Source organism: Chaetodon auriga, chromosome 19, assembly GCF_051107435.1.
Source record: "Chaetodon auriga isolate fChaAug3 chromosome 19, fChaAug3.hap1, whole genome shotgun sequence".
Taxonomy (NCBI): domain Eukaryota; kingdom Metazoa; phylum Chordata; class Actinopteri; order Chaetodontiformes; family Chaetodontidae; genus Chaetodon; species Chaetodon auriga.
The window spans coordinates 21,786,150-21,798,599 of record NC_135092.1 but is presented as its reverse complement, the minus strand read 5'-3'; the positions used below and the strand labels follow the sequence as shown (position 1 = coordinate 21,798,599).

At 44.4% G+C, this 12,450-nt stretch overlaps 1 protein-coding gene across 1 annotated transcript; it reads left to right on the top strand.

Annotated features, from left to right (window-relative positions):
* Positions 1–791: 791 nt before the first annotated feature.
* tbca (tubulin cofactor a) lies at positions 792–11,849 on the top strand. The gene is made up of 4 exons (XM_076758441.1): positions 792–942; positions 6,230–6,335; positions 9,039–9,125; positions 10,796–11,849. The coding sequence occupies exons 1-4, from the start codon at positions 890–892 to the stop codon at positions 10,874–10,876; spliced, it is 327 nt and encodes a 108-aa protein (XP_076614556.1). The 5' UTR covers positions 792–889; the 3' UTR covers positions 10,877–11,849.
* Positions 11,850–12,450: the final 601 nt, after the last annotated feature.

Below are 12,450 nucleotides of genomic sequence, written 5' to 3'. Positions count from 1 at the left end.
ACTGAACCCAGATCTGTGACAGCATAACATAAAACCTGGTGTACGTCCAGCCTTCATCATCATCCCACCCTTTCATCAAAGGTTAAACCAAGACCACACCATCACCCAGCGCCATGATAGATATGTATTAGGCCTCTGTTACAAGTAAAATGCCTACATTCAAAGTATTACTTCAGTAAAACAGCGAAACACTAAAAAGTACCAAAGTATTCAACTCAAAATACACTTCAAATTTCAAAAAGAAATTATCATTGCATTCTGGTAACTGAAGCATAAAGATGTAAGCATCACTTGAAGGTTGCAGTTGGTAAAGAACAATTTTATCTACTTCTGGGTAGCTACATCTATAAAAATACATCAAAACGTATACGTTGATTTAGATTCTGTATTAATAATCTGAATCTGCAAAGTAACTAATGGTGTCAAATTAACGTCGTGGAGTAAAAATTACAATAGTTCCAATGGAAATGTAGTGGAGCATATGTATAAAGTAGCATAAAATGGAAAAGTACTTCAAAACGGTGGGCTCCAGATGTACAGTCCTTGAGTAAATATACTTCCATCACTGTACAACAATAGTTCCAGCTTTGGTGATTTGTGGTAACACATGACTTGAGTTAAAGAGTCTGACTTTTTTTTTTTTTTTAATCATGTCTTTAAATGTAATTGCAGGAGAAATGTGATTAAATGTAGTCCAAAGCACCAGTTCTCACTGCATCAAGTGGTTTTCCTGCTGGACCTGTCACTGTGATCCACACACTCGATAATCATCCGCTCCAACAGATCGATTTATCTGCGAGCAGCTTGTCAGGACTGACTTCCACCTGCACAGCGTTCACACAGTTAGCCGCAACACGCTACAACTGAGAAAGCCCCACAAACTACACCAATGGAAGATCCGCGATTACGGCAAATTAAAATTAAAACTGGCATCGTCAAGAGGTAAGGCTGATTTTTCGTTTGAGTTAAAGGTGATTTAGCATGTCAAGTAAGCTACGTAGAGTGGCGACGTTGAGCTAAGGGGAGCGAGCTAACTAGCTTAGCTGGGTGGATAGGCTGGACAACGTTCATGGATGTTTGTCGGACAGGTTTTAACGTTACTCCGGTGTTTTGACGCGGCCTGTATTCAGCTAATAGCTAGCTTTTGTTCTGTTTGCGGTGGCCACACTTATTTTTTAGACGCTGCTATCACTTCTGGTGTGCTATTACAAGCTCATTGTGCTCGAAAAGGTAGCGTTACACAGCAATAATGCGTTTGTTTTAACATGTAGCAGCAGTTAACGTTAGTCGACTGACGCTAGCTGTTAGCCAGTTAGCTATCACTTTGCTAAGAGCATGTTGCCTTTTTGGCTCGTCTGCGAAGTAACGCGTGCTGCTTTGTCTCTGAAACGTTCATGTATGCAGCTGGAAGAGGCAACCAAAGTGCTAAATATTTTTTATTTTATTCAGGGGTTGAAAATGTGAAGTACACTATCAGTGGCTACAGAGACGCTCACCGAAAACTACCTTAATCATCCTGGTTAATGTTAGATAAGAAGACAAAATGATGAGCAGCTGCTCTTTCTAGTTATCTCCAAACCATACACCATGACTTGAACTGATGATGGACATTTGAGGCGATGTACGAAATACCTGCATAGTCATGTTGATACAATGGGAAGGTCTCCATCATCATCATCATCATCATCATCATCATCATCACTGCTACTGTTAGCTGCTGCCTCGATAGCAGGTCATCACATGGATATTAGGCCGACAAGTTTGTCATTTTCATCCGTAGTAAACTTATAGTAGCTCACCTGAAAAGGATATGAGGAAACATATCAACACTGTCTGTTATGTTGGTGACAACATTTATTATAGAGTGATAAGAGTGAATTTAGGCTGTTGTTAATCTTTTTGACTTCTTATTGAAACACCTGTCAGGTGATGTAATACAATACAGCAGTCATCGCTTATACATTTATCTCCCATGTAAATTCTTTTAATTTTCCATCTATTTTATATAGGGAGGAGGACATATTGAGAATTAAAAATATAAGAAGTAATTTACAGTATAATTCAGTCCACACAACACTGTGACCTACTGCTTTAAACTGTCTTTGTCGCAACTCAGTCAAAGTGTCTCAAAGGGAGGACAGGTAACGTCCAATTCAAGTCCTTTTCTATATCTGTCAATACTGAGTACGATTCAGTACTAATATTTACCTAAATGTTGATTAAATATGTTTCTGACACACTGATTCAACAGCTGTAGCTTCTGAATTTGCCTTGAATGCTGCAGAAAAGCCTGTAGAGAACCAAGAAACCAGCAAATATTTATTTTATATTTATATTTATTTTTTATTTTTGAGTGAACGTTTTATTGTTTTTGGATTAAAAAAAAGACGTCAAATATTAGGTAATTATTGAAATAGTTGTAGATTAATCTGTCGTCTTCTCAGTTAGTCCATTATTTGCTTTAGATGTGATAAAAGTGCAGACTGGAAACGTGATTCACCTACAAGTGATTAAATAACGGGAATAAGTAAGATATTAGTATTGATTATTAATTTAGAAATCACATGGTTTAGTTAATTTTTATATAAAAGAAATCTATAACAAAGACACATTTGCCTTGAATCAAACACCAAATGTGTCCTCAGAGATGTGAGACTAAAGACACCAAACGCGTTGTGTAAGCCTCATGTTCACTGTTTTAAGCTGTTTTCTGTCCCGGTCTGTTGAACGTGGCCTCAGAATGAGCCACTTCTTTGTTCCAGAAAATGGAAAATGTGCTTTTATAGCACCAAAAATGATGGGTAGAAATTCTAAACCTGTACCCTAATAAGCGTGTTTTGTTTTGTGCATGTGGACAGATTTGATGTGGGACAAAACATCTTTTTGATGTAGGGCCTCTCAAGCTGATCATCCAGTTTAAGACAGCCTATTAATAAACTTGGCATCCGTCCCTAAATTTGCACAGTGGCCAGATTCACCCGCTGGAATAGAAAATACTTTGGATATCATGAGGTGTGGTGGGATAATGGGCTCAGCGTAGTGTCTGTGTGATGGACCGAGAGGCTCGTCGATCAGGCGGACCTCTAATTCCGTCCTGTCAATGCTGATAGCGTAATGTGCTATCGACTGTTTAGATGAGGGTCAGACTACTAACTGGCTCCCTGAGGTGGTGATGATGATGGCTGGATTTCCCGTCGAGGATGATGTCACAGAGTGCACATTGTACGATAGTGTGCTTCGTCAGGCGGTGCCGTCCCTGCCTGTGCTGATGTTTCTGAGGTCGAGTGTACGGTGCGAACACGAGGCAGGACATATTACACATGACCGGCTCCAGGCCAGAAGGACTGCATTGACGTGGAGCCTTAATCCAGCTGTTAGGTTTAAATGTACAAACTGTCAGTGCTCTCTGTCTCTTCATAATCTCCGTCTCTTTCTCCTTCTCCTCTCCTCTTGCCTGGCTCACCCCCGCCTCCCTTTTATATGTTGGGGGTTTAGAGGAAACCTGCCTGCTCTTTTAGCCGGGCCTATTTCCAGTGGCTTTTGCACATTCCACTCGGTGCCTTTTCTGCCCTAGCGAGGCGGATGCCCTTAATAAAATGACAACAGTAATTTGCCTTTGTCATTCCGGTCCCAGCACAGACTACATCGCTGCTCAAAAATACAGTGCTAGAGGAGGCGGCCGAATGTGTGTGTCGGCTGGCTCTAATTCCCTTTTTTTCTATTTTCCAGAGAGCTGCCTTTTCCATTAAGCCTGAGGTGGCAGGTCTATTTAAAACCAGCCACGACCCCACCCCTCATTCACACGGCGCTCCAAGTCTGGAGAAATAAGAAATTAACATCAGGACTGGAAGGGGAGGAATGGACATTTTGTTATTAGACTGTCCTTCAGTTTTATTCAAATTATTCCAGCCTTCCTTCCTCCGTCTCTCCCGTCTCTTTGCCACCTTCTTTGACTCTAAACAGGTGACATCACTCACTCTGCATCAAGCGTGAGAGTGGAAGGCGGGAGCTGCTGTTGCATATGGCGCCTGTTTAAAAGCTTCTTGATGGAACCGTATTAGACTGAGCCGTAATTGATGTAAAATATGACAGAGTGCTTGGCTAAGCAAGGAGCAGTGCAACATGGAGGGAAGGGTCTCCAGTAATGTGACTGATTAATGAAGAATCACTCACTTACGCACACACAGCTGATTTTATGAAAAATTAAATTTGTGTTGTCATTCGACAAGCAGGCACAGCCGGAAAAAGACTATTAGCTGGGAATCATTATCAATAGCGATATTTTCAAACTCCATTATGCCAATCAGGGTCAGAATCTGTTTAATAGATTTAGTTCCATTTGGCCCGTAATTGATAAATAATCAGAATTTATCAATGTACTCAAGCCCATTTTCACTAACAATCAAGGAAAAGAGGCCCATTTACCACCTGACTTGGTCCAAATTAGGGACTAAATTGATGATCAATTAATCTCTAAAAAGGACTAGTAGTGTGTGGGTGTATGTGTGTGTGTTGGAGGCGATAGGAGTGGATGAAAGAGTCGGATAAGCGCGGTGATGAGATGTGAGCAGGAAGCATTGTACAGCTAACGAGGACAGCAAAAGGTCTGTTTGTCCTGCCGCTGCGAGTTCACTCAGCGAGGAAGGAGGCGACGTGCTGTAGAAATTAAAGTCCGGATGCTGCTCAATGCTGGAAAATAAAAATTATTTTAAATTAAGTCAGAATGAAATTTAATTGCATTCAAAGCAGCTGTGTCACTAAATGCACTTTGAAATGGCTGAAAATCTCTGCTAATCTCACATCAGGGTAGATGAGTGAAAGTGAGCTGCCAGTACTTTCAATAATCAATTATTTGATTTAGCTAAATGCAAAACAATTTAAAACAAATATAAAAGACAGTCTCGAGTCCTAGTTTCTAAAACTTGAGGATTTGCAGCCTTTATCTATTTTATGACTGTAAATTAAATATTTTACAATTTTCTGACATTTTATAATCGTCTGTACACAACAACTCATCAATTCAATCATTGGAAGCAGATTCTAAAAATAGTTGCTGAAGAGCTTCATCGTGCACCACGTGTCCGCCTGCCGGCCTTCATCGTCTGGGGTCGTCTGAGGCTGTTTCCGGTTTATTCCTCTGCTCTCTGCGGTGTAACGTGCTGACGTCTGAGGCTCGTCAGCCTGTTTCTGAGGGTTTGTGTTTAAGACTTTGCTGAGTTGAAGTCGTTTTCTTTGTCCTAACCTCAGCCTGTTCTCTCTGGGCTTCCCTGTGTACTAGACAAAGAGTGTCGTGCTTTGAAGGGAAATGACTGTAAACCTAATTCACACTAAGATATACAAAGACGACGTTAAGACAGGAATAAATGGAAGAACCGTTTACACGGAAAATGGATCCGTTTTCCTGTTTTGGATCCATTTCTGGTGCTGATGTCGTGTAGCCATCGGCTTGTGTTCTGTGTTGTGACATTACACCTTTTTCTTGTTGTCAATCAAGTAAAGGAAATCTTCAGTCTCATTAAAGGTTTTCAGAAGTTTGAAATTCACTTCATCCATTCAAACCATCCTTTAAACATACATTTAACAAATGAACCATCCAGCACGCAGTCTGATGTGTATTTAGTCTCATTTCTGCTAATAATTGCTCAGTTGTTTTGTCTAATTGCTAATAGGAAACTTAGAAATGCATGGAAGTCAATGTTTTGTCAGTTTTGTCACGACCTTCTGCGATGGCTCGCCTCCACGTGCAGCTTATGAAGCCTCACGCTGTGAACATGGTGCATTAAATTAAACGTTTTCGTGTCAGATAACCATCGTATCAACAGCCTGTGGGAAGCATTTTCCTCAGATATTCAGCGACATTTTTCCAGTCCGTCTTCAGCTGTATTAAATCAGAATAGACTCCTTGTGATTCGCTGAATGGATGCCGGTGTTGTGTGTAGCATCAGCGAGGAGGAATGATGCGTTCGCTGGTTGTTATTGAGGTGTGTATCTTGCCATCCTGCGGGAGATGATCTGACTGTGTCTCCTCAGTCAGAGAAACGCTGGAGGGAATGAGGATGGATGGCCCTGTCTGCCAAAGGTGACCATCACCGCCCGCCTTTTCATGCTCGGGCCTATTATCTGTCTGGGAGGCTGTGCATTTGTGTTTCATGTTTGATGGAACAACACCGTGTCGCCGCCTTTAACTATGAACTGTCTTCTCCTCTGCTCCTGTCCTCCTCGTCTGCAGGTTGGCGAAAGAGGAGATTGCGTACAAAGCCGAAGCAAAGCAGCAGGAGGAGAAGATTGAGCGCCTGAAGGCCGAGGCGGCAGATCATTATGTCATCAAGAAACAGGTATGAGGGTCTTACGTTTGGCTTCTGTCACACTGTACAACAGTTCTGTGTCTTAATTTGAAAATCCTGCCATCATCCGTTCATCACCAGCAGTTTTCCCGTTGATCTCAGCCTCTGAGTGGAGGGGAGTCGCTCTCCCGTAGTTGGGAAGTGAAATCCATCTCGATGATTTGAGAAGCCCCTCGTTCATGTAATGAGGTCAGTCCGCAGCGATAATGAAGAATTAGATTTTGAGAGGAGAATCATTAGTGATTTTGTAATTTAGCTGATGCAGATGTAATTATATCATGTTGCTTTAGAGGAGTTTGATAGTTACTGACATGCTGGTAATTCAGCGTCCCTCACCTCCTCTCCGTCCTCTGTCACTGTGCCGACAGCCGTCCATCACTCGCTGTGCGTTAGAGAAAGCACAGCGGGCGGTTTGTGGAGAGTGTTCTTCTTCTTTTTCATATGACATTTTAACTGAGGAGCAGGAGGAAACACGAGGACAGTTCGATGAACACAGACAGATAGACGGGTTCAGCTCACTACGCAGGGTTTGGGCCCGAAAGGTGAAACTGAGAAGAATCAGTGGAAACACATTATTTAACCATAGCATGAAGTGTTTTAGCCGTGCTAGCAGCGCGGCTCTGTGGATGGCTGTTGGTCTGAACTATGGGTTGAATTGCGATGAAATGTTGTCCAGACATTCGTGATCACTGGATGATGAAACCCACCGACTTTGGTGATCCCCTGATTGTTCCTCGCCGGTCGGCACGAGTGTCACATTTATGGTTTGAGTGAAATATCACTGCTTTTCTTTAGCTGATGTTTTTAGCATCAGCTATTGGACGGATTGTCATGATATTCTGTATGTTCTATAACCTCCTTAACTTTCTATCATGAGGTCAAACTTTGTCAAATATTTCTTTATGACCAGATACTGAACCCTGCATTCAGGGCTAACCAGCAGTTAGCATACTAACATGCTAAACATCAGCGTGTTAGCATTGTTGCTGTAAGTGCCTGATGACTTTAGCATGTAGCTCAAAGCGCAGCTTCACAGAGCTGCTAGCATGTCTGTTTGCAGTCGAAGGGTGTCGGCCATGTTTTCTGCAGAGAGTCAGCGGCGTTTGCTGAAAGGACCTCAGCGTGAAGCTTCTCTGGAAACTCGCAAGGAAACGTTATATGAACGTTTTCACGTGGCGTGAGAGCCATAGTAGGTAGTGATGCAGCTCTACGCAGAAGAAGAGAGTGACGAAACATGGAGGGGGAGTGACACTGTAAATACAGATGAAGACGAGGGAGGAGAACTCGTCAGCTTCCGTTGTGTGGTCGTCGTTTGGATTCAGAAACTCTGACAGAATGGTCACTTTAAACACGTCTTGATTGAATTTAATCACTGTTGCTGTGATATAAAATGATATGATAGAAGATGTTACATCGCCCTCACCTCCTAGAGATAAATAAATATCACGTTTACACAAACATTTTAGGTGTTTCTCCAGAAAGTGAAAACCAAGACATCACATTTAAAGCCCAGAATCCTGAACAGGAAATACGACTCATCATCTCAGTGTGAACATGTGGGCTCGGTCGGCCAGTACTGCTCCACACTTCCTCCAGCAGGAGCACTGGGTCCCAGTTCATTTGGATTTCTTCTCGACGTGTTCCCAGCAGGGAGGAGCTGCAGAGAGCCTCCGCTCCTGATTATCTTTACTGCTAACATTAAAATTCTGTGAGTGTTTTGTTTTGTTTGTTCATTCATAGAGCGGCGGCTCGGGCTGAGCAGCAGGCTTGGCTGGTGTTAAATGGGGAGATTGGGAGGCCAGATGGATTATGGTTGGAGATGAGAGGTCTGAAGCAGGATGGATTAGAGGTTTTTATTTTAATGGAATCAATACGCTGTAAGTGTCATCTTCATCCAGCGCTGATGGGATCATTCCACTGCACTGGGAGGGCGCCGTGACTTTCTCTGTTTCAGCACTCCTTCGCTTATTCTGGCTCACCTTGTCACATCGAGATGGCGACCAGCTCGACTAGTTGTCTGCCGTCTTTCAGCGCGTCCGCCAGCCCGCCGGCGTACGAGTTCATCCGAGCGCCTGTTGGTGCGCACAGCCGTGAAATGTACACGTGTGCGACTGCGTCCGTGTTTTGACTCTCCAGCTCGACAGAGGGCTAGGTGAGGAAGCATCTGTCATGAGTGAGTGTGTCTGACAGCGTTAGCCAGCTCTTCTCTGCTCTTTAGGGTGCCAGCTGGGGGAATTCCACATTAGCCGCGGCTGTGAAAGTTCCCCAGGCTTTAACACAGTTCCACTCCAGGCGTAGTAATACCTCTTTACGCCTGATCACAGCGCCCTCGGCTCAGGGTTTCTTCATTTATCCAGGTGTGCAGTCAGATCGAGGTGGTCCCCTGCTGCCCAGCTCCCCGCCCGATCGATAACTCAATAACATTTTTCATAGCGCTGGCTTGTTGGGAGATGTTAAGCACAGCAGAGTGTGTGTGGGACACCCTGCGTGTCACTGCGAGGAACAAGGCTGCAGCCAATGAATGTGGCCGTTCTCCGGCTCTGTAAATGAATGTTCTCCACTTGGAAAATACATAACGTGTTGATTTTTTCTGGTGAAGGCAGGTGATTGGAAATGCTAACGGGGGCTGTGGTGGGGGTAAGTCCAGCTAATGAAGGTGGAGATGGCGCTGATGTGGTCTCTGTGTGCTTTCAGATGGAGGTGTTGCAGGAGTCCAAAATGATGATCCCAGACTGCCACCGCCGCCTGGCCACCGCACACGGCAATCTGCTTCAGCTATTAGTGAGTAACACTCGCCGTCGCCGTTAAGTGGAAGTGTAAAAAAACCTTTTTTCAGCTCGCAACAGGACAAAAGTGTATTGATGAAAGTCTCCATCGATTCCTGAGACTAATTTATGGCCTTGTTGAAAAACTACGTGCTGTAATTGTATTTGTGGGAGAGCGCAGACACATGGTGACAAAAACAACACGTTTTCATTAAATTAGCTTAAACACCCGCGTGTGTTTACACAGAATGGGCTTCTCTTTGCCAGCAGTCCACCTTCTTTAAACCTTTTTGTTCCAACCGAGTATCTGAGAGTAATTTTACTGCGAAGCCTTCGGTGTGAGTACGCAGTATGAGCAGTATGAACGGCCTGGTACGATAACTGTCTCCTGAAGCATCACACCACAGTTATTATCGCGTACAGTGACCCTTAACAGAATGAAAAAATACTTTATCGTAATATCACAAATGACTATGACCTTTAATTTTTTAATAGCCCTCATACAGTAGAATTCAATCAGCACACACACGTGGAGCTGAGCTCGTCCCAGAGCTCACAGCGTAGTTTAAGAGAAGATGCATTTCTTTCAAGTAAAACTGATGACTGAAAACTGATGCCTACAGCTGCCCAGTGGACAAACTAGAGACACGTTATTTAGTGTAAGATGTTCAAATGTCAGTGTTTCCATTTTTCAGTGAAACCTGTTATCAACGAGGCTAGCAGCCCTCCAAAAGCACCAAAAAATTGATTCGGTGGCCTCAGTTTACCTTTTCCCTCCACCATGTTACTGACGGTGCTCTGCTTCGGTCTTCTGGACGGATCGACGTAAAATCCTGTCCAGACATTCATGATTCCCAGAGGATGTTTTTCCAGTTTGGTTTATGAGCACATATCTGCAATACTCACGACATTCCCATCAGCCTCAGCTGCTCTTTGTGCTAACTAGCGAATGTTAGCACGCTAACATGCTAAACTCAGATGCCTGCTTAGCATCAGCGTGTTGAGAGCAGCGCTGGTCTGCTCGGCCGTATGCCACCGCGGGTACGAGGGTTTCTGTGATTTCGGTGAAGAGCTGAACGTGCTGAAGTGTCACACGTGACGCCAGTTGGACATATTTGGGTCTCTCCGTGCAGCCGCAGCGCGTGCTGATCCCTTCAGGACTCGAGCTGATTATGAGAAGCAAACATAAGCATGTGTGTCTCAGGGTCATCTCAATTAATGCAGAGCAACAGTCAGGCAGCTGGTGGTGTGAGTCACTCACATGAGAGCCGAGTGGCAGGCGGAGGGGGCTAACCTGGAATTAGCAACACGTCCCCTTCCCCATCACTCATCCTCCGCTCGCTCTTCGTCCGGGCGGACCTGCACATACTGTACGCACACGCTCATCAGCGCTCATTAGCAGCGCTGTCACTGCAGTGACCACCACAGGAACTCGCACACACACTTGATTAAAGGACGCCGTACAGTCGCGTTAGCCCGCGCTCCAACCGCTAAATTTAGACCCTAATAATGTGAAAGATGAGCTCAGGCGTTACAGCGACAACGAGGCGACATCCAAACAGCTTCGCTCCAATACTGACACCAAGAAGTTTGAGAGAGTCGTGGATCTGTCAGGTGTCTGGATGTGATTCCTCTTCTCTTTCTTCTCCTAAAATAAACCTGCGTGTGTGTGTTTGTGTCTTTCAGGAAACAGAAGAGGATTTGGAAGAATCAGAAGAGTACAAAGAGGCCAGGAGCATATTGGACTCAGTGAAGCTTGAAGGATGATTTCTGATCTCTCTCTGTTCTCGCTGTGAGATGCACTTCTTTTAAATGTCCATTCCTTTCGTCAGGCCCCGTTTGCGAGAGTGGAGGCAGACCCAATCATTTCAGACTCTCTGTTCTTGGTGTAATTATTTCTGCTGTTTACCGATAACGTGCCGCCACACCTGAGCGTTCCTCTCCCGTCTGTAAGATCCCACAAGAACATGAGCAAACATCCAGCGTTTCAGTGGAGGAGCGGGGGGTTCTAACATTTCACTCATCACACTGAAACACAGTCTGGACTTAGAAGACATCATTAAACACACACACACGCACACACACACACACACACACACACACACACACACACACACAGACACACACACACGGGTCCACTGCTGGACTGGTTTGAAGGCTTTGCACTGGTCACCGTTGTCAGCTGAAAACCTGCAGAAGCTCCAGTGTTTCACCTCATTTTTCATTCCTTTTCTGTGTTTGAGTTGCTTAAACCTGCAGGAGCTCGTCCTGCCCGTCACCCTTGATCGCGATGTGTCAGGCCATAAGATTAGCAGCAGCCAGACGCTGCTCAAGTGTGCAGCGGCTGGTTGATTTGCTTCAATCGTGAACCAGAAATAACCTAAAAAAACAAACGATGGTGATCTGTTAAGTGGGAAAACGTTCGCTCTCATTTGAGCAGAGGACAAACAGTCAGTTTCCACCTGTGATACATCCCATAATACCACCCAGAGCTGCCATTCAGTTATTTTCATTGTTGATTTTTCTCCTGAGTTTCCTGAGTCTGTTCTGTGCATCCAAAACACGAATATATTCAACTCACAGTGATTAAAAAAAAAGGTCTGAAAAGCTACAAATGATCACATTTTGATTTTCTTTGCTTGAAAAATGATCAAACTGTTTGTGAATTTTAAAAGAATGTCGGATTGTGGTTTTCTTCCAGTCCACTAATCGATGAATAAACGGATGGTTTCAGCACTAACTGATGCTTCAGCTGCTGGTGTTCCCGTTCGGAGCTGCGGAATGGATCGCGTCCTGGTACCTGCACTTTGGGGAACCCTGTCAGTCAAATGACAGAGCAGGCCGCGTGCGTCCCCGCTGCACGCGCATCTATTGTCCCCGTGGCCTAAAATAACGACACCTTGTATTAAGGCTGAGAGAGTCCTTCCTAAATAGTCATACTAATAAATGAACTCAATTGGCGGACAAATTAAGGTTACATTTGACTTGATCCTTATTTTACAGATTTCGATAATTATCGGGATCACCCCAAAGTCTCATTAGCGCCCTAATGAGGCGCTGCTGCTCCGTGGCATCTACCCCGCTCCATCTCGTTAAGGAAATCGCTCTTCAATGCTGATTATTTTATTTGGAGGTATAATTATATTTCTTTCGGATAAATCACGGCCTAATGGAGTCCGTGCAGAGGGCAGCGGCGCTAATTGAGGCATGAGATGCGGCGGCAGGACGCTGCGTGTGGGTGCAGGCTGCTGGCTGGACGTGCAGCGGCTGGAGAGCAAGTCACATCCCACACTGAAGTACAAACAGCAGTATTACAATGGAAAATACTCACTCTGCAGCCA

What these genes read in the sequence shown, in the direction of transcription:
- tbca (XM_076758441.1), top strand. Translation starts at nt 890, where the DNA reads ATGGAAGATCCGCGATTACGGCAAATTAAAATTAAAACTGGCATCGTC. An exon ending in AAAACTGGCATCGTCAAGAG is followed by an intron (nt 943 to 6,229) that starts GTAAGGCTGATT and finishes CCTCGTCTGCAG; the next exon opens with GTTGGCGAAAGAGGAGATTG. An exon ending in GCAATCTGCTTCAGCTATTA is followed by an intron (nt 9,126 to 10,795) that starts GTGAGTAACACT and finishes TGTGTCTTTCAG; the next exon opens with GAAACAGAAGAGGATTTGGA.